The 20,905-nt window shown below is 42.1% G+C and overlaps 1 protein-coding gene across 1 annotated transcript; it reads right to left on the reverse strand.

Annotated features, from left to right (window-relative positions):
* Window positions 1-418: 418 nt before the first annotated feature.
* Window positions 419-7,106, reverse strand: LOC135074090 (uncharacterized). The gene is made up of 6 exons (XM_063968396.1): window positions 6,912-7,106; window positions 6,307-6,492; window positions 6,019-6,150; window positions 2,976-3,110; window positions 2,251-2,363; window positions 419-1,652 (listed from the first exon to the last, which is right to left on the reverse strand). The coding sequence occupies exons 1-6, from the start codon at window positions 6,957-6,959 to the stop codon at window positions 419-421; spliced, it is 1,848 nt and encodes a 615-aa protein (XP_063824466.1). The 5' UTR covers window positions 6,960-7,106.
* Window positions 7,107-20,905: the final 13,799 nt, after the last annotated feature.

The following is a 20,905-nucleotide window of genomic DNA, read 5'->3' on the forward strand; positions in this document are numbered from 1 at the left end:
GCCACGGTACGCGGGACGACAGATTTAATCATTATATGCAAGTACCTCAGTTTGTATAGAAAACACGCGCGGCACAACACACTGACAACGCGTTTGCGCGCGGGATTCGTTATGTCGCCACGCGGACCGCGGCGGAGTGCGGTGCAGTGTGATAATCACCTTACGCAGCTTGTTCATTTCCCCGAGTATGCATCGAAAACAAAACACGCACGTATTCGCCGGCAGGATTAATCCACAAGGGAATCACGAGCGAGTAGTGAGTGAGTGAGTGACGACAATTGTGCGCGTATTTTCACCCATTGTAAAAAACATATTCGCTATGGAAAGAAGAAAAAATATGCGTGTGGTGAGATGCTACATGGCGACACAGTAACTTCTAGTAGCAGTCGCCCTTAACCCATCGGCACAGTACCGATCACTAACGTATGTAAACGAAATGGTGCTCGACTTTGAGGAGACCAATTTTGTTGTGCTGCGTGAATCGTGTGCGCAGTAGATATGGTCCTTCGAGCCGGATATTAAACATGGACTTGTGAATATTCTGTTGTACCAAGAGTGTTGCTGGCCACCAGCCGCTGCTGCTGCAGCGAGCGCTCCTCGGGCTCTCGATCCTGGAGTCCTGCAGCAGACGCACCTGACCTGCGGCGCCGCGTGCGTGGGGTACTTCCAGAAGGCGGGCGCGGCGAAGAGCGGCTCGAGCTCGGCCCACAGCCAGGCGTGCTGCGCGGGCGGCAGGCGCGCCGCCAGGAAGCGCAGCCCCTGCAGGCTGCTGGCCACCAGCCGCTGCTGCTGCAGCGAGCGCTCCTCGGGCTCTCGATCCTGGAGTCCTGCAGCAGACGCACCTGACCTGCGGCGCCGCGTGCGTGGGGTACTTCCAGAAGGCGGGCGCGGCGAAGAGCGGCTCGAGCTCGGCCCACAGCCAGGCGTGCTGCGCGGGCGGCAGGCGCGCCGCCAGGAAGCGCAGCCCCTGCAGGCTGCTGGCCACCAGCCGCTGCTGCTGCAGCGAGCGCTCCTCGGGCTCTCGATCCTGGAGTCCTGCAGCAGACGCACCTGACCTGCGGCGCCGCGTGCGTGGGGTACTTCCAGAAGGCGGGCGCGGCGAAGAGCGGCTCGAGCTCGGCCCACAGCCAGGCGTGCTGCGCGGGCGGCAGGCGCGCCGCCAGGAAGCGCAGCCCCTGCAGGCTGCTGGCCACCAGCCGCTGCTGCTGCAGCGAGCGCTCCTCGGGCTCTCGATCCTGGAGTCCTGCAGCAGACGCACCTGACCTGCGGCGCCGCGTGCGTGGGGTACTTCCAGAAGGCGGGCGCGGCGAAGAGCGGCTCGAGCTCGGCCCACAGCCAGGCGTGCTGCGCGGGCGGCAGGCGCGCCGCCAGGAAGCGCAGCCCCTGCAGGCTGCTGGCCACCAGCCGCTGCTGCTGCAGCGAGCGCTCCTCGGGCTCTCGATCCTGGAGTCCTGCAGCAGACGCACCTGACCTGCGGCGCCGCGTGCGTGGGGTACTTCCAGAAGGCGGGCGCGGCGAAGAGCGGCTCGAGCTCGGCCCACAGCCAGGCGTGCTGCGCGGGCGGCAGGCGCGCCGCCAGGAAGCGCAGCCCCTGCAGGCTGCTGGCCACCAGCCGCTGCTGCTGCAGCGAGCGCTCCTCGGCGCTTTCGATCCTGAGGCATAATCCTTTTTTAGTTTTTTTTTTGACGCACGAAAATACTTTACATATACTAGAGAAGAAGGCGGATTATGCGGGACTCTCTCGTCCAGCCGCTGCTGCTGCAGCGAGCGCTCCTCGGCGCTTTCGATCCTGGGGGATAATCCCCTTTTAGTTTCTTTTTGACGCATGAAAATACTTTGCATATACTGGCTAGGGGGAGGTGGCGGGTTATGTGGGTCTCTCTTATCGGGTGGCAGCGATAGCGGCTGTCAACCGACAAGTAGACCAACTAAAACTTGCGGTGCACTCTCTGCGTTTTACTGGTACGACGTGAGGCGCTTACGATTCCAACCACGCCGTACCAATGCACGACCCAGCTCTTGCCGGGCGTCCCACGTTAAGAGGATATCTATCGGCACAAAGAGGGCGTCTACCGGCATCCGATGTAGTGGTAATAAATACTATTTTGTAAGACACATAGTCTGATACTATTGTGACTGTAACGATTACACAAAATATGTGAGCATTATAAACTAATTTGCGTATAAAGCGCCATCTATGTGTCATGTCACACACATACAATTTAATAAAAGTGTCAAATAATGTCCCACCTGCTCATGACGACTTTGTCTCCACTCCCAGTGATATTTTCAAGAAGATGAGCAATTACTTCTGCCTTACAGAACGATATAACTTCTGGCAATTTATTCTCTGGAAATGTGGCCTGTTGATCAAAATAACTCATTATTACGTAGTCTTTTTGCGTGTGTGCATCATGCGTGAGTGCGAGAAACATACTATGTGTAAGGCCCGGTTCCAAGGCGGAGCGGAGCAGAGAAATGTTTTGAATACCTAAGTCAATTTCATTTAATCTGAATGACATCTGATTGGTCATTTAATTTTTAGCGTTAAGAGTCGCATCTCAAACTAATTTGAAAATTATAAATAACTTGAAAAAATCGAACTGTAGGGTAGGTATACTTAACATTGATGAAACAAACGCTGGCCGTAACAGCGTATTACACTTGAAAATTTCGACGGGTTCATCCAGTGTCTAAGTAGCTCAGTTGGAAGAGCAGTCGCCCGGCAAGCGGAAGGTCGTGGGTTCAATTCCCGCCTTAGGCAGTTCGATTTTTTCAAGTTATTTATAATTTTCAAATCTGATTGGTCATTCAAAACATTTCTCCGCTCAGCTTCGCCTTGATGGAAACCGGACCTTAATAGCGGAGTGATAAGGATTGTTTAGGTGTGGCGATGGTCTATTCGACTTTGATCACCTGGGTGATCAAGTCCAGGTGATGAAAGTGGAATAATAATAGATCGTGGCGATACGTACGGCCAGCGAGTTGTGCGCGTGCGCCTGCGCGGGCGCGTGCTCGTCGTGCTGCGCCTGCAGCCAGGCCGGCACCAGCTGACGCAACTGCGGCGCCATCCGCCGCCCGCACGCGCGCGCCACGCTCAGGTGGCACGCCTGGAGGGACATTCACGTCAAATGGCAATGCCAGATTTAGTATGGAAAGTGGCGTCTTTTTTTTTTCGCGCGGCCATCGACCAAACTTTGTTTTTAGGGTTCCGTACCTCAAAAGGAAAAAACGGAACCCTTATAGGATCACTTTGTTGTCCGTCCGTCCTTCTGTCAAGACCCTTTATCTCAAGAACGCGTGAACGTATCAAGCTGAAATTCACATGAAATACTCAGGTCTATTGTCCCTTTAAGCTGTGAAAATATCAAACTTCTAAGCCAAGCCAATCAAAAGATACAGCCGATTATGTCGATATTTTCAACAAATTTTCGACACTCGCAAAGGAATCAAAACCTACAGGATACTTCCCGTAAACTCAGAATCTTGAAATTTGGCATAAAGCATTGTCATATAATGCAAATATAGGAAAAATTGCGAAAATTACATTTTTTTAGTTATATAATATAATAAAAATATTTTAATAAAATGAAACTTACTACCTTATTTCTCACGAACGAATAAAGGTATCAAATTGAAATTTATACCAAATACCTAGATCTATTGTCCCTTTAAGAAGTAAAAAAATCAAACTTCTAAGTTAACGCGATCAAAAGATACAGCAGTTTATACCGACATCTTAGACGAATTTCCGTCACACGCTAGGGAATCAAAACCTACAAGGTACTTCCTGTGAACTCAGAATCTTGAAATTCGGCACGAAGCAACGTTATATAGTACAGATAAAGGAAAAATTGCGAAAATGATAAATTTGAAGTTATATAAAATTTAAAATATTATTTTTGCTTACATGACATAAAATATTTTTTTAATAATTATAAACTTACTACCTACCCTTTTTCACATGAACGCGTAGAGATATTAAAGTTGAAATTCATATCAAACACTTCTTAAATCTAATTGCCTCTAAACTGTGAGAAATTCTAAATCAACGCAAAAATTCAAAACGCTGAGGTAGGTACCTACCTATAATGCAAATATAGGAAAAATAAATAAATAAAAAATAATCATACCGCATATTTTTTTTTTATAAAACTCCGGACTTTGACGTAATTTTGGTTTAAGTGAAATGAATGGTGTCCATTGGCATAGCTACAGGTTTTACCTTAGAATACTTGTTTTATATTTGTAGATAGTTACCCTGCCTAAAAAAAAACCCTAGCTACGCCAAAGCTAGCGTTATTTGATAAGGATCAGATATAAACACAAAATAATCTTGCGTGCATACCAATGTTATTTATACCATTTTGCAAGGGGAAAGGGATTTGTGGTTAGCCCTGACTACTTAAGGACAGGAAAAAATCAAATGATACCGTGAGCTAACTACGAACAGCGCCATCTATTGACAACCGTGCGAACTACGTAGTGTCGTTGCTCGGTGATAGGTGTTGCTGATTGCAGCTCATTGTTACAATACTTTTTATTAAAATCGGATTTTATTCCGGAGGTTTTACAATTTCTTACTACTTTCGCAAATCATTACAAATGAAGAAAGGAATTTACGGTGTGGTACCCTCAATGTACAATTAGATTTCGAGCGATACCACTTTTGGGCATTCTCCTTTTAAGTAGTTACTTTCCCCATTGTAATGTTATGAATTTCATTTTGCAATAAAAATACCATAGTTATGACTCGATTGTCGTAATGAACGAACTTTGTAAACCTTGCAGGTTTGTACGGAACCCTCGGTGCGCGAGTCCGACTCGCACTTGGCCGGTTTTTTTTGATTACAAAATAGTGTAATAAACCAAACTTACTATGGCATGTATACCTCTAAACTCAGTCTGAACTGAGTTACGAGCATTAGAAGTTTGATGATTTTCATACTAGATTTGCTTTTTGTGCGCAAGTTTTGTAAGAAATTGCAACAAAATATTGCGCTATTTTTTTATTGCGCTGATTCTGCTCCATACTGATGTCTGGAGCCTTTAATGGATGATGTTGTTTGTTTACACACACAATCTCACTATTTTGTTGCAATTTCTTACAAAACTTTGCGCGCAAAAAGCAAATCTAGTATGAAAATCATCAAACTTCTAATGCTTGTAACTCAGTTCAGACTGAGTTTAGAGGTATACATGTCATAGTAAGTTTGGTTTATTACACTATTTTGTAATAAAAAAACAAAGTTTGGTCGATGGCCGCGCGAAAAAAAAAGACGCCAATTTCCGGCATTGTTTTTTATAGCCACGATAGCCGATATAGATTATAATGTATAGCACGAGTATAAATCATCAACTTTATAGACGGTGAAGTGGTCGGACTGGCCGACTCGAGATCCGAGGAACGCGGGTTCAAATCACACCGCCGCTCGACTGTTGTGGTGAGCCTACTCGTAACACTAACTTATTAAGCTAATATGAGGGGCTAACGGGACTATTAATAATTTAAAAATCTTTTAAAAAAAACTCCAGCATTCATTTTATGGTGTTTTACCAAATAGCGCCTATATCTTTCAAAACAGTTACATACAGGCTAAAGCTATTTTGCAACTAAAACTTTTGTCTGATGTGCTGTTTACTGAACATTACTTGTGCTCAACACCAATGTTTCTTATTTAACCCTTTACCAGGCTCTGGTCGTCATAAAGCCCACATTAATTTGAACTTTATGCTGTGAAGATATTATGGTTGAAAACCAATTACTTTTTTTTGAGCCTGGTTAACTGAGTTAAATTTTTTTGTCCATGGACCTCTTAGGAAATCAGCACAATCTTAAGAACCTTATTACAAGACTTTGGTGGCATTTATTTATAATTGTTAAATAGATAAGGCAGTGGACCCCTGAGGGTTGCTAGAGAAAACGATAGGTGATTTTTTGCACCAACAAGCTAAATAGAAGCATTTTCTTTACCTACTTATTGGTTTTGTTAACTACAAAAGAATATGTTGAAATACCTGAGCAGCCTCCCTGACTTTGCAGTCGGTGTCCACGGCCAATATTTTGTAGAAGTGCGCCCAGCTGGGCAGAGCAGCCACTACATCGTCAACTTTGCTGTTGTTCACCAACTCACTCAACTCTTGAAGAGCCTGAAAGTGTTTGATTTAAAAGCTCAATTATTTTTACAATAATGTGTGAGAGAACAAAGTTTTTTGCTTTAATATAACTTTTAATAAAAGGGTTTATTTACAATGTCTTATTTAAAAATCAATAGGGAAATACTAAAAAAATATTATTTAAATTACCTTTGTTTTCGTAATAGGATCTTTTTTGTTGAGTTTTTTGATGCATACTGAGAACTCCGCAGTGAGCCCTTGTTCCAAGGCAGGTGACGTGAAGGTTGGGAACAGCGGCATCATCTTCCCTCCCATGATGGACTGGTCAAATGTGACGCTGTTGAGAAGCTCAGCACTACGGCCGCTACTGGATGGCTGGACATAACAGAATTCATTTAACTCTCAAGTTATTATTATTATTATTCTGTCTAATAGCTTCAATGGTGCGAATTTACAGCACACTGGTTTTGCCAATGTCGAGTGTTTAGAGAGACACGGTGGACAGTGTTGGAACTCTCAAGTTCCAACACGGTATATAAGGTCAATCCTTTTGAAGACACTCTGCCAAACTAATGTATAACTCTATGCGTACTGTATAAACCAGAGTAACCTCAAAACGTCTTAATGAAATACCTACACAAATAAAAATAGACTCAGGTTCAGGGCCATGTTAAAGGTATATGACAATGAAAAAAGCGGATTTACACCATCACAGTCTACGTAGAAAACTAATTATAAAAAGATTTAAAAGCACAAATAATGTTCGCAATAAATAGTTTGCCCTGGCGACTTACCCGAGCATTGTTTTTGGTTCTCTGACTCTGTTTACTTTTACCTCCCATATTTTTGTCTTATAGAGTCACACTTTAGAATTTGCATTCAGAAGTCCACATCAAAAACAAATGATTAAACAAAGAGGTATTTAATTAAATGTAATAAAAACAATTTCAAGAAACTGATTTCTTCTGTGATTTTGACAACGTTGACAAATGTCACAATCAGAATCGGAACACGTCAAAATAAAATATTATCGGTCCGATTTGTCCGCATCGTATACCTACTAAAATACTATTATACCTACGGAGTTTATTTCAAGTTACAAAAAAATATTTGAAATCGCACTTGACCACCTCCAATAACGATATACCTTAATTTTAATTAATTATTCATGTTGATGTAGGATTTTTTCTAGTTTTATCCGCCATTAGTATTGGTTAGATCTACAAGGTGATACAAGTGCGACACGAGTAGAAATTTAATGAGGGCACCACTCTCGTTCACATAGCAACCCTGATAGCGCAACTAGATTGGTCTTGATGCTTGTTCTTTTTAGTACTTATTTAGGGCCATTCGTTTATTACGTATATAAGACTATTTTCGCTAGTTTTTTACCCTCTCCGCCCCTACTATAAGAAAAATTAAGAATAGGCCGACCGCCGCCCCCCCCCCCCCCCCCTGTTTAATATTTATTACGTAAGAATCAAAAGGAAAAGATTTCATTATTAGTTAGGTTAGCACGTTTGACGACTAGTACACACTCGGGAGGCGCAGTGTGGGTAGCGCGGGTCCTTTGCCGTGGAAATGGAAATCGTTTACCTTGGCACTCGCGCGGTTGCCCACGCTTTTTCATTCAAAGTATATTTTTTGTAATCTTACGTAAGAACTATCGAGACTTCCTCGCACCCACATTCCTAATAAGAAAAAATAAGACAATAATATTATGGTCGACTCCCTTCTTCCCTAAATCGTCTTACGTAATAAATGAATGGCCCCTTTTATTATTATTATGACTGTTATTTTAATTCAGTAGTATACCTACAGGATGTTAGGTAAATGGGTTTATAAGCCGACACTAACACATATAACTTTAAAAAAAAAAACCGACTTCAAATGTGTGAACACAAATAATACCTATTCAACAAAAAAATAATCGTTCAAATTGGTTCATAATCACTATATAATGCGTATAAAAAAGTTCATCCCCAATTTTCCACCCTTGGGGGTTGTTTTTTTTATTATTAAATTTAAATGGGACCACCCTTGAGGTATTACCTATACGCCGAAAAAATATTTGTTCAAATCGGTTCATAATTGGCGGAGTTATCGCGTAACAAACATAGAAAAAAAAAAACATACGGGTCGAATTGAGAACCTCCTCCTTTTTTTGAAGTCGGTTGAAAATATGTTCTTCTTCTTCTTCTTTTTTTATGGCAACGGCTTGGTTTTGAGAACCATGATTTCGCCAATGTCACGTAAACAGTTTTGACAAAGTAACAGGGTTTACAAAAAACAAAAATATTTAACGTTTCTAATAATAAGCAAAATTATTATTTGTGTACCTATAACAAAAAAGACAACACAAATTGAGACACCACAAATAGATACATAACATAGAAATTAAAATGTAAGGAAGGGGGTAGGTGGGACTAAAGATTGGGAGAGGAAAGAAAAAAATTCGGTTACCTACAAACGAATTTTGCGGGATTGAATAAATTTTGATAGTAGTTTCAAAAGCGGTGGGTCCATAGAATTTAATAAACATTTAATATTAGTAGGGCGAGGAACGCTTTCAGGAAGGAAATCAAATAAGGAGGAACCTACGTTTGGACAATTGAAGAAAATGTGATTAGTTGTGCCTTCGTCTAAGCCACATTCGCATAAGGAACTATCCTTTATGTGCATCTTCGCAAGGTGAACCGGAGTACACGCATGACCAATTCGCAACCGACATATAATTGATACAGAACTTTTTGGTAAGTATTTGTGTTTAAAAAACCAGGGTCTAGGGGGAATATCGTTTTGAATGTCTGCATAGTATTTGCCAACCATCCTTTTTGAATTGTCCCAATGAGTTCTCCACGATTTATAAAGATGGGCTAGGGAGAGGGATGCAGCGTCATGAGAGAATAGTGAGTAGTGCTCTAGGGAGCCAGAGGATATAGCATGTTTTGCGCATGAGTCAACAGATTCGTTTCCTGGAATTCCTCTGTGACTAGGGATCCAAGCCAAAACGATATTTATACCCTTCGAACGGCAATCAAAAAGAGCTTCTCTTATTTTTAAGACGGTTGGAAATTTAACTTTAGACTTAAAAGTATTAGCCAGAATCGATTGGAGACAACTTAGGGAGTCCGAAAAAATTAAAACATTATTTAATGAGTGAGATTTAGCGTATAGAATTGCTTCTAAAATTGCCACTGCTTCACCGGTAAAAACCGATGTCACTGGGGGACATTTGTAACTAAGAGCGATTTTGTACACAGGTATCCACACTGCGGCGCCGACGCAGCCGTCATCAGCGAGCTTGGACGCATCTGTGTACATCGTGAGCCAGCCTTGCCAGTGTTCGGATAAAATATTTCTGAATTCTTGGGGTGCGGCAGGGGAATCTTTAGAAATACCGAAATTTAAAATAACAGGCGGTTGAAATATTAAAGATTCAAAGCTATTGGAGAAGAGAGGGAAAACAGGAGTTTTTGTAATGGGGCATGGAAGACGACTAAATTTTTGGAAGCTCAGCAAAATGCAAGGTGTCTTTTGAAAAGAAGAAGATGAAATGTTAGAAGACGAGAGAAGCTCAAGTTTTTTTAAAAGTGGATGAGAGGCATTCTGAGCGACCTTAGCAAAGAAACGGTCGCTGAGGTACTGCCTACGCAAATAGAGGGGAGGGTCAACGCACTCTACTTGTAACGCATTTATAGGCGAAGATTTCATTGCTCCCAAAATTATGCGTAAGCACTTTGATTGTGTTTTGGATAATCTATCAAGGGCTGCTTTGTTACAAGGGTCCAAAAGAAAAGACGCGTAGTCAAAATGACTGCGCACAATGGCGTTATAAAGGAGCTTTTGAGAGTAAGGGTGGGCCCCCCACCAAGTGCCTGAAAGGGCGCGAATTACGTTAATTCCATTTTCCGCCTTTTTAAGGATGGAGTTAAAATGAGCGACACCTGACAGTCTACAGTCTAGAGTCAGACCCAAAAATTTGACCTGGTTGCAGCAGGGAATAAGGTCACCGTCTATAAATACCTCTATGTTCGGAGTGTGTCGTTTCCGGGTAAAGGTAACGCAACAGCATTTCGGAACAGAGATGGATAGGCCGTGGGAGAGCATCCAGTCACTGAGATAGCTTAGAGCGGAATTAAGGCGAGTAGTTGCCTCGTCTATCGATTTAGATGAGATGTAAAGGGCAATATCATCGGCGTACTGAAGGATGTTGCAGAAAGAATCGACAGCTTGGTCAAGGTCATAGGTATAAATGCTGTATAGGAGTGGACTGAGAACGGAACCTTGAGGTAGGCCTTTCCAGAGTAGACGGGGAGGGGATGTGATGTTTTGACATTTTATTGAGACAGTTCTTGCCATTAACGAGTTACTGATGAAACGAACCAACTTCTCCGAGCCACTCAGATGTAGCAACTTTTGCCTGAGTACTGGAAGTAAGACGTTATCGTAAGCGGAAGATATGTCCAAAAAAACACCCACTAAGTACTCCTTATTCTTGAAAGCCAGTCTGATGTCGGTGGTTAAAATACTAAGACTGTCCAGAGTGCTCAGACCTTTGCGGAAACCGAATTGAGACTTTGCTAGGATACCGTGAGACTCCATGAACCACTCCAGGCGGTTTCTGATCATATGCTACATAACTTTTAGTAGGGCAGAGGATAAGGCTATAGGGCGATAGGAGTTATGTTCTAAAGGATCCTTCCCTGGCTTCGGTATAGGAATTACAATTTGTTCCTTCCAAGAGTCAGGGACGGTTCCTAGGTCAAAGAAGTTGTTGACTAGTTGAAGAAAGAAAGATTTAGCTCTAGGGGGAGAGTTAACTAAAAAGGAATATGGCAATCCATCGGCTCCGGGAGACGAATCAGTTAGCCCACTAAGGGCACAAAGGAGTTCGTCAGCAGAAAAAGGGGAATCTAAATTACCAGTTGGGGGAATAGGCACAGAGGAGCTGGATGGGAAGCAGTCTATAAAGGGGACAAAAGGAGGAGCTAATTTATCTGCAAATTCTTCCAACCAAATAGAGGGATTGTTTGAGGGAGCGTTGGATGGAGAAAGGGATTGGCGGTACCTTCTAATCTGCTTCCACACTACAGAAGAGGGCGTCCTGGGAGACATATTCTCGCAGAAACGGGTCCATCCTAGCTTTTTCTTCTGCGATAAAAATTTCCTTGTCTGGGCTGCTGTCTGCTGGTAGAGCAGAAAGTTCTCCATTGTCATAGACCTGTTATAACGTTTTTCCGCCTCTTTGCGTTTCCGAATGGCAGCTGAACATTCCGCATCCCACCAAGGGGGGGAGGTCTTATGTGTAGGATTCTTTTGAGGGAAATGTTCATCTGCTGACATCCGGAGGATGTTTGTAAAGTGTTCATACACTGAAATTGAATTTAAAGGGGAGATTGTGGGAAGTGAGTCTAATTTATTATTTACTGATACTGAGAAGGCTGACCAATCAGCATTATTTAATTTATATCGTAGTAGAGGAGGGGGACGGACGGTTGGGGATGATTTATTAGGGATAGTTAACAAAATGGGGAAATGGTCGCTGCCAAAAGTGCTTTTTAGAACATTCCATGAGAGAAGTGACGTAAGGTTAGGAGAGCAAAAAGATACATCCACGGCGGTGGCTGGATTTTGAGATGGGAGGCATCTTCTAGTTGAACAGCCGTTGTTTAGGACGCATAGATTTAGATCGTCAAGGAGGTCTAAGAGTAAAGATCCTGGGGAGTCCGTGTGATAGGAGCCCCATGCAGTATTGTGAGCATTAAGGTCGCCTAGGATAAGGACGGGAGGAGGAAGAGCCAGAATGGCTGTACGCAGTTCATTAAGGGAGGATGAGTTAGGACGGGGAATGTAAACGGATAGGATTGAAAGGTCGAAAATTCGCACAGCCACGGCATTAATGTCCTGGCTATGCGAGGGAAGAGGGAGTTGGGAATAGGAGAGGGAGCGCCTTACAAGAAAGGCGCTTCCTGCGTATCCATCGTTTCTATCATCCCGGAGACATGAATAGCCAGATACACGGAAGTGTGAATCCGGAACTAACCAGGTCTCCGAGACGGCTATGAACGACGGAGAGTATTTATTGATTAGGTAGGAAAGTTCGTGTTTTTTTCTTCTAATGCTCTGACAGTTCCACTGAACCGCCTGAATTGCCATTGTAATTAGATATCTGAGAGATTTGGGAAAGTTTTTGAGCAACGTTGGACGGTATACTGTCTTTGTGTTGGGTAACAACACGGAGGATAAGGGTTAGGACAAGATCTAAAAGGTTTATGTCGTCTGAGAAGGACGATGGAGGATTGTCGGTAAGGGCGCATCCATTAGGAAGGCTAGAAGCACAATTGCCAATAATGGCCTGGTGTGCCTGCCGGTCGTAGCCTTTTCCTAACGGCGCGTGAGAGCGGGGGGAGCGGGGTATGGTTTTCTTGTAGGAGAGAGGTAGGTGGGATGTTTGTGAATGGAGTGTTTGGGATGGAGAGGGTAGGGGTTGTGAGGATGGGGACTTTGTTATGTCGGCATAAGACCTACGAGTGGTTGGGTACATGGCCGAAGCCTCAGCGTAGGAGATATTATCCTGTGACATAGCAATTTTAATAGCTTTTTGTCTGGAGTGCTCTGGACAGGATTTGTTAAGAGCAAAGTGAGGTCCTGTGCAGTGAATGCATGTGGCCTTTTCTTCGGTAATATCACAGTTATCCGCTGAGTGGGGTTGCGTGCAACGAAAACATCTAGCCTTCGACCTGCACTGGGCTTTGACATGGCCAAAGCGGCAGCAGTTGAGGCACTGAATAGTTGGGAGCTGGTATGTCTCAACTGGAATTGAGTTATGGAACAGAAATACTCGTTTTGGCAAAACCTGTCCCTTAAATGTCACGACTACCGATTGGGTGGGGACCCAGGACGCTTGCCCGTCTGTGGTCACTTTCCTGTTTAGACGGCGGGCTTTTAGCAGGATGCCACATCCGTCAGGAATCGTCAATGACTCCGCAAGCTCTTCCATTGGAAGATCGGAGGGGATCTGTTTAATGAGGCCCATACGGGTCACGTTGTACGTCGGGATTGTTGCTGAGTACTTGCAAAGGGATAGAATTTCGCTACTCAAAAATTTGTTGGCAGCACTGGCAGATGTGAACTCAACAGAGATTCTGTTTCTCCCAATTTTTTTGATACCATCGTTGATCACGTCCTTAATTTTGTTATTGACCAAAAATTTTCCAAACCTAATTGGCTGGATGAAAGTTGGGGCATTAGGCTCGGTTTCGATGCGGGACACGTGGACAATAAAAGGGCCTTTGTCAAGGTCACTGTAGACTTTTGGTGCGATAACAAGAGATGGGTGCGTGTACACCGGTTGGCTGCTTGGAGATGACATTGCAGCAGAAGGGTTGTTGGATCTCTTCGCGGGTTCAGAAGGAACCTCCGAATCCAGGCGGCGCTTTGTTGCGGCTTGGGAAAACAGTGGTTGAGAAATGTCCATTGAACAGGAGGCCGGATCCGGAGGATCCGGGGGATCGGGAGGAGTTAATTCCATTCTACTTACTGTTTTACCAGATAAATCCGACACCTGTTGTTAATTATTAAAATAACTAAGCTTAAAATTGAGTTTTTTTTTGAGTTAAACTACGTTAGAATTTGATTTTTCCACATAAACACCTGAAACACGTGTTGCCACTGTCACATGCGGCGAGCGACCGAAAATATGTTAACATGGACTATTTAATTTTCATACATATCTGATTTTATAAGTTTTATGACAACCCATATTCCTATTACACCTAGATAAAATATTTCCATTTCAGAAATTGAGTCTATGGCATACCTATTTTGTTCTAATGTTAGTACAATGGGTTTATCTTCCATTTAAGTAGCTTTTAAATTTCCATTTGAGCCTCAGGAGGCTAAGGATATTTATTTAATCCTGCTTTACTCAAATAATACTCAGTATGAGTAAATTGTTCGCCTCAACTTTCGCTGCGCGATCTCGTAAATATGAAAATAAAAAATAGTACAAGTTTTACAAAACAATAAAACTTGAATTATTATTGAGCGTAGACGATGCACAGCATCTGGTGAGAGATGCGTCTACTTCCGGTGTAGCATTTACCATACCGTAAATGACGTCATTTCCGCAATTATTTAATAGGAATTGATTTGACTTACTTCCGTTTGCCGCCATTATAGTCACCTAGGGGCGAGCCGAGCTTGCTCGGAGTTCTTCTTGCAAGTGCAACATCGTATTATTTCTCAACTTTTTTATACTAAGTTTAAAAAGTGCAATTGACCGCGCGTGTGTATAACAATAAAAAAATAATACAACTTAGAATTTAAAACAAGACTATTTTACAAGCTTTTATTTAAATGATTATAAACAGGATTACAAATTTGTAGTCAATAGTCAATGATCATGACCAGTCTTTGAAAAAAAAATTTAAGGCAATTTCCACAGATTATAATTTTCAATAGTTTCGTAACCGCTTTTCGTCACCTTCAAGTTCACATTAAACAAGAAGAAACCGAACCGAGCAACCGGCCGATCCATTTGAATTTTAGTTAGTTGACTACCCTCAAAGCAAGTTTGTTCTGGAAAATGGAGCTCACACCACACCTCAATCGGATTTTATCAAAACGTAAGTAAGATTTTATTACGCTTGCCGGTTATTTTGTTTGAGTGTAAAATAATTTATGCATTGATTGTTGTAATTTTCATTTAGAATGTGTATAATTCCACGATTCCAGTTTCATTGTACCACATGATTCATAAATTGCGAGGTAGGTTACTTACTTTAGAGGTAGAGGTAATTTAATTAACCTAATAAAATTAGGTTAGAATTCCGTGTTGCATTTACGATTAATGCGTAGAATTTACATTTATTTCAACTAAATCCAGCCAGTTACGTAGGTACCTTACTTGCATCATAAATCATACCTACATTCGATACGTTTTCTGATTTCCTGTTTCAATACAAGCTACCCCCAGTTATCTTCACCAGTCATACAGTAACATAGATTTGTTAGCTAAACCTACCTACATTATGTACAATTTATCCACAGGTTTCTTGAACTGGGCTGCTCTACGCTGGTACAAGATAGTGCTGTGCGTTCACCACCTGTCCCGACCGATGCGACTCGAGACATGTCGACAAGGATTTAAGGTAAGTAGGTAAAGTTTGACGGTGATGACGATGATGTGTATGAATTTGTAGCGATTCACACCAACGCGTCATGTCATTGGTCGCGGGCCCGCGGCGAGCCACGCGCAGTGACCGCCATCGCCATCGTCGCCGACGCGAGCTTCACGCTTAACCAAACCAACACACAGTAGGTAACAGTCAGTAGAATGTCTTGGTACCTACCTACGTTTATAATTATCCAAATACGTTGGAATTTGGTGTAGCGCAAGTACCTACTAATGAGTAGTCATATTAAAATTTCATTGACCTCATAGGTATAAAAATTCGAAAGGTTTATTGTTGTTTAAATTAATTAAGCTACCCCCATACAAAATATCTTCAGTAACGTCCAGATTTAGGATGAAAACTTTACTTTATGTATTTTTCAGCAGGTTATTTGAACTTGGTAGCAGTGCAGCGCGTCCACCTGAGTATCCCGGCCGGCGCGAGACCTGTCGGCGAAGTTTTAAGGTAAGTAGGTCATCCCTCGTCGTTTTAGCAAAATAACGTTCACTGCTGGATAAATGCCTCAATCGGATAATGCAAGGATTTCCATAACGGTTGGTCCTGCGCTGCACGCATCCAGGCACCTCCCGCGATCTTCACCAGATTGTTGGTCCATCTACTGGGGGGCCTGCCCACACCTGGGTCTTCCAGCCCGTGGTCGCCACTCGAGAACTTTTCTACCACAGAGCGGCCATCAGCTCTGCGAACTAGTGCCCCGCCCACTGCCACTTGATTTTAGTAATTATGCGGGCTATGTCGGTCACTATCAACGGTTCTCCTGCGGAACTCCTCATTTCTTATTCGATCACGCAGGGTAACTCCGAGCATAGCACGGTCCACAAAGAATAAGATCCAGATATGAAATAGATAGGCATTATATCTCCATCAATCAGACAGTAACGCATGTGGTAACGCCCAGTTTTAGAAAAGTACTTAACTTACATTGTCCTTTTAAATCAACAGTTTACTGAAGTTGGAAGCAGTGCAGACAGTTTACCTATGTCGTTCGGCAGTGCGAGACAAGTCGACGAGTACTTAAGGTCGCGCGTCCACCTAAGAACTTCATAGCAGAGCAGTGCGTCCTTCTATCCCGACCGGCGCGAGACCTGTCGACTGAGTTTTAAGGTAAGTTGTCGTTTTAGGCAAATTAAGTCCACTGCTGGACAAAGACAACCTTCAAGGATTTCCACAATGACCGGTCCTGCGCTGCCCGCATCCAGGCACCTCCCGCGACCTTGTCCCAATGGCCGTCAGTTCTATTAGCTATGTGCCGCCCACTGCCACTTTATTTTAGCAATTCTTCCGTTCGTTTCAGCCAAATGACGTCCATTGCTGGACAAAGGCCTCCTCCAAGGATTTCCACAACGACTGGTCCTGCGCCGCCCGCATCCAGGCCTAGGTACTTAGGTTACCTAAGTAGAATCACATTTACATTAAACTAAGATCCAGATAGGAAGTAGGTAGATACTTACCTTCTCTAGGTTTGCTGTTTAAATTACAAAAGCTTCTCCCCAGATCACCATTGGTCAGAAAACTTACATTTTCCTTAATCAACAGGTTACTTGAAATTGGTAGCAATGCAGACCGTCTACCTATGCCGATCGGCGGTGCGAGACATGTCGACGAGGACTTAGGTCGCGCGTCCACCTAAATGTCCTGACCTGCGTGAGACCTGCCGACGAAGTTGTACGGTAGGTCGTCGTTCATCGTTTCAGCCAAATGACATCCACTGCTGGACAAAAGCCTCCGACCAAGGATTTCCATAACAACCGGTCCTGCGCCGCTCTCATCCAGGTTCTTCCCGCGACCATCACCAGATCGTCGGTCCACTTAGTGGGGAGCCTGCCCACACTACGTTTTCTGGCCCATGATCGCACTCGAGAACTTTTCTGGCCCAACGGCCATCAGCTCTACGAGCTATATGCCATTTGATTTTAGAAATTCTTAATGTACTTAGGTCCAAAACTTACATCACTTAGTAGGAGGCCGCCCACACTACGTTTTTTGGTCCATGATCGCCACTTGAGAACTTTTCTGGCCCAACGGCCATCAGTTCTACTAGCTATGTGCCCCGCCCACTCTACTTGATTTTATGAAAGCAATTCATAAGGTACGAGCATAACTCAACCAAACCAACAGTCAGTAGAATGTCTTGGTATGTTTATAGAATTTCGCATTCGATAAGTACCTACGCTTGTTGTTTAGATTACAAAAACAGCTTTTATAACTTCAGTAACGTCGAGATTCGAATGAAAACTTACATTACGTATTTCAACAGGTTTCTTGAACTTCGTAGCAGTGCAGCGCCCGCGTCGACCTATGCCGACCGGCGCGAGGTCTGTCGACGAAGTTTTATGGTATGTATGTAACTCAACCAACCTGTAAAATGTCTTGGTACCTAGTAGTACCTAAGTACAATCACATTTCATTAAACTGAGATCCAGATAGGATGTAGGTAGGTACATTCTCTAGGTTTGTTATTTAATATGGGGCACACTGAAAACCAGCGCAGTGGCTTTCGTCACCGTGAGCCACGGCCTATGCTGACTGGGGTCCCGTAGCATTGGGCATCCTGTTTGTGAGTAGATGGCATTGCTCAATTTAACTACTCTTTTTTTTGTTTTTCTACCAGTATTATCGTCGCTTGCCTCTTCCTCTCGTGATTTTTTATATAAAAATCACGCGCTCCGCGGCGTAGCGCGGCGCAGTGTGATAACCGCCTAACTGACGTATATATGATTTTTTTTCGAAACTGAGTTATCTACACCATCATCAATTTCGCAAGACGAATCGATCTGTCTAATCACCTGTGGGTCTAGCTAGACAAAGTGCAAATTAAAATCGCAAACCAGTCGAAAAGTCCCTTTTTTGTATGGAGTTTTGACGGATTCGATTTTCGATTCGATCAAAAAGTGCGTTTTGTCTAGGGGGGCTGATGTCTATAATGTAATTGCATTTATTTGTGCGATGTCCATTGTAATAAGTGTATCTTTCTTTCTTTCTAAATTACAAAAGTACCCCCCAGATATCTCCATCAGTCGAACAGTAACGCCTAGATTTAGAATGGAAACTTACATTGTAGGCTGTACTTTGTTTTGTTTAGATTACAAAATCTACTCCCAGATATCTTCAGTAACGTCCAGATCTAGGATAATAATTGCCTGAATTTGTGTTCCCAGACCTCAAAGTAAAGATATCAATACTTAAGTAAAAACTTAAAAAGGCTACTGCGACACAAGCTATGCTTAGTGCAGAAGCCACTAGTTATAAGAATATTTTTGTATTAATTACGATTTATTGGCAATAAACATTTTATTTATTTATATTTATTTATTAAAAACTCACTTAACGTACCTTTATATCAATTACAGGTGACTTGAACGTGGTAGCAGTGCAGCGCGTCCTGAGTATCCCGGCCGGCGCGAGGCCTGTCGACGAAGTTTTAAGGTAAGTCTCAACCAACCTAAACAATGTCAGTTGAATGTTTTGGTAGTTTATTTATTTAGAACTTACATGCACATAACACTGTCCAGAAGGCGGACTTAATTCTTCATCATTAATAGTCGGCATTCTCCTCCAGTCAACCTTAGGGTCAAACTGAGAATATCGTGTGTAGTTATTTCTGTTATGTACTTACCCGAATCGAAAATAATTAAAATAAACATTACTTTCTGAAACTTAAAGCTTTTAGGAACTGCGGTTTTTTCGAAATCGGATAATACCTTTCGAAATTTTAATAACTTCAAGTAATGTAACTAAAGTTTAATAGATGATCTGCTAACATAACATTACCAAGCCAGGATCTACCTACATATTTTTTCTCTAATAATTTTCGTTATTCCTACCACAGGATAAACAGTAATTTCAATAGATACCTACTGCCCGTTCGCGCTTTGCCGGTCTGTGGAATGCGCGTCCCCTCCCCCAACCGCGATTAAACGCAATTAGTTAGTGATTAAACGCAATTAAGTGTCTTATTTTACGTAGATACACAATTTTTATCAATATCAATAAAAAAAAAATATTTTTAATATAGTTTGCTATAGTTATAGACGCTTTCCTTCGAGTGACGTCATATCGCCAGCGGCAAACTTATCGCGAACGGATAGTACCAGGTTATTGTCGAAATTAGCCTTTTACGATGATCTTATTGCTATTTATACTTGCGTTTGAACACCGGCTCACTGGTCGTTCGTGGGGCAAAGCCCAACGTTGCGTCACATGGGGATCGTGCCTAGGTAACCGATGTGCGGTGCAGTGACTGCAGTTATGATACTATGACATTCTGTGGTATGACTTGATTAGTATATCTATAAGTTACTATTTTTAAGACGCTTGAGCATCGCAAGCTTTGAATCGCCTGACAGGTTTCATGGTAGAGATTGTTTCGTGCAGAGACTGCTGTGATGGGTGGGATCATGAAGATTTCATAAATTAAAAGTCGTGAATTTTGCATTGAAGTGTCAATATATATATATTTAATATTCATAAATTCAATATACATTATAATATCCAGTAAAATGAATTACTATAATTTATATAGGCAATATTTTAACACATGTTAATCTATGGGTATATTTAACAATCTAGAGTACTTATTTTAACAAATGTTCCGCCGAGTTAGCGTCATTCATCACATAATACAACAAACACAATATGGCAATAGGAATTCACATTGGCTTAAGAACTAGAATCATTATACTTATGTAAAGTTACAAAAGGAAGAAATACTTTTTTGCAATATTTGTATTGCACGTAACTAAACACTGCCACAGTACATAATGCCATTTCATGTAAAAATAAAAATTTAATTTGTTACAAATTTTGGAGCCTTAAAATTATATTTGGCACGAAACTAAAACTAAAACTAAACTAATTCGGACGGGACCGTTATATGGTACAGGTGTCCCGTCGCTCTAGCGTAAGTAATCTTTGGTTTGTCTAGCCCACCAGTGATTGGGAGTAGCTTAACATTAAAATATACTTCATAAAATATTAAATAGCTCAAACAGGACCGAATACGTTAGGTAGGTATATATTTAGTTTAACTCGTGAATATTTATGAAAGAGCTTTAATTCGTTACCTAAAATTGCTGTAAAATACTGTTATAATTTAGTTTAACACCAAAATGCGGTTTAGCTGATCCGTTTTTGGAATACTGCGCCCAACCGTGTCCTTACAGAGTCACTACATGATAAAATACATATTGTTTGCAATAATTTATGTAATTCGTTGCATAGAAACCTTTAAAAATTAACTTTATCTACTTACATTTACAAAAAATAGAAATAATTAGGTATCTCTTAAAGTGTATTTTTGCTTAGGAACTTTCTGTTCTAACATACTGCTGGATGAAACTAAACAGGTAATGGATGCGTCGGTTGAAGGGAGAAGGCATGATGAGGGTAGTCGTGAATTAAGATACAAATTAAGTACGATATTAAATATTAATGGGTATAACATACGGGTTACTTAAGTCATGATGGGAGCTGAAACTATATTGAAAATATTGCTGACCGAAACAAAAACGGATTGCGGAGAATTTTTATTAACTATAGAGTAATTATCATTTAGTTAAACTCTATTGTGATTTCAGTAAACAGATGCT

This window comes from Ostrinia nubilalis, chromosome 8 (genome assembly GCF_963855985.1).
Source record: "Ostrinia nubilalis chromosome 8, ilOstNubi1.1, whole genome shotgun sequence".
Lineage (NCBI taxonomy): Eukaryota > Metazoa > Arthropoda > Insecta > Lepidoptera > Crambidae > Ostrinia > Ostrinia nubilalis.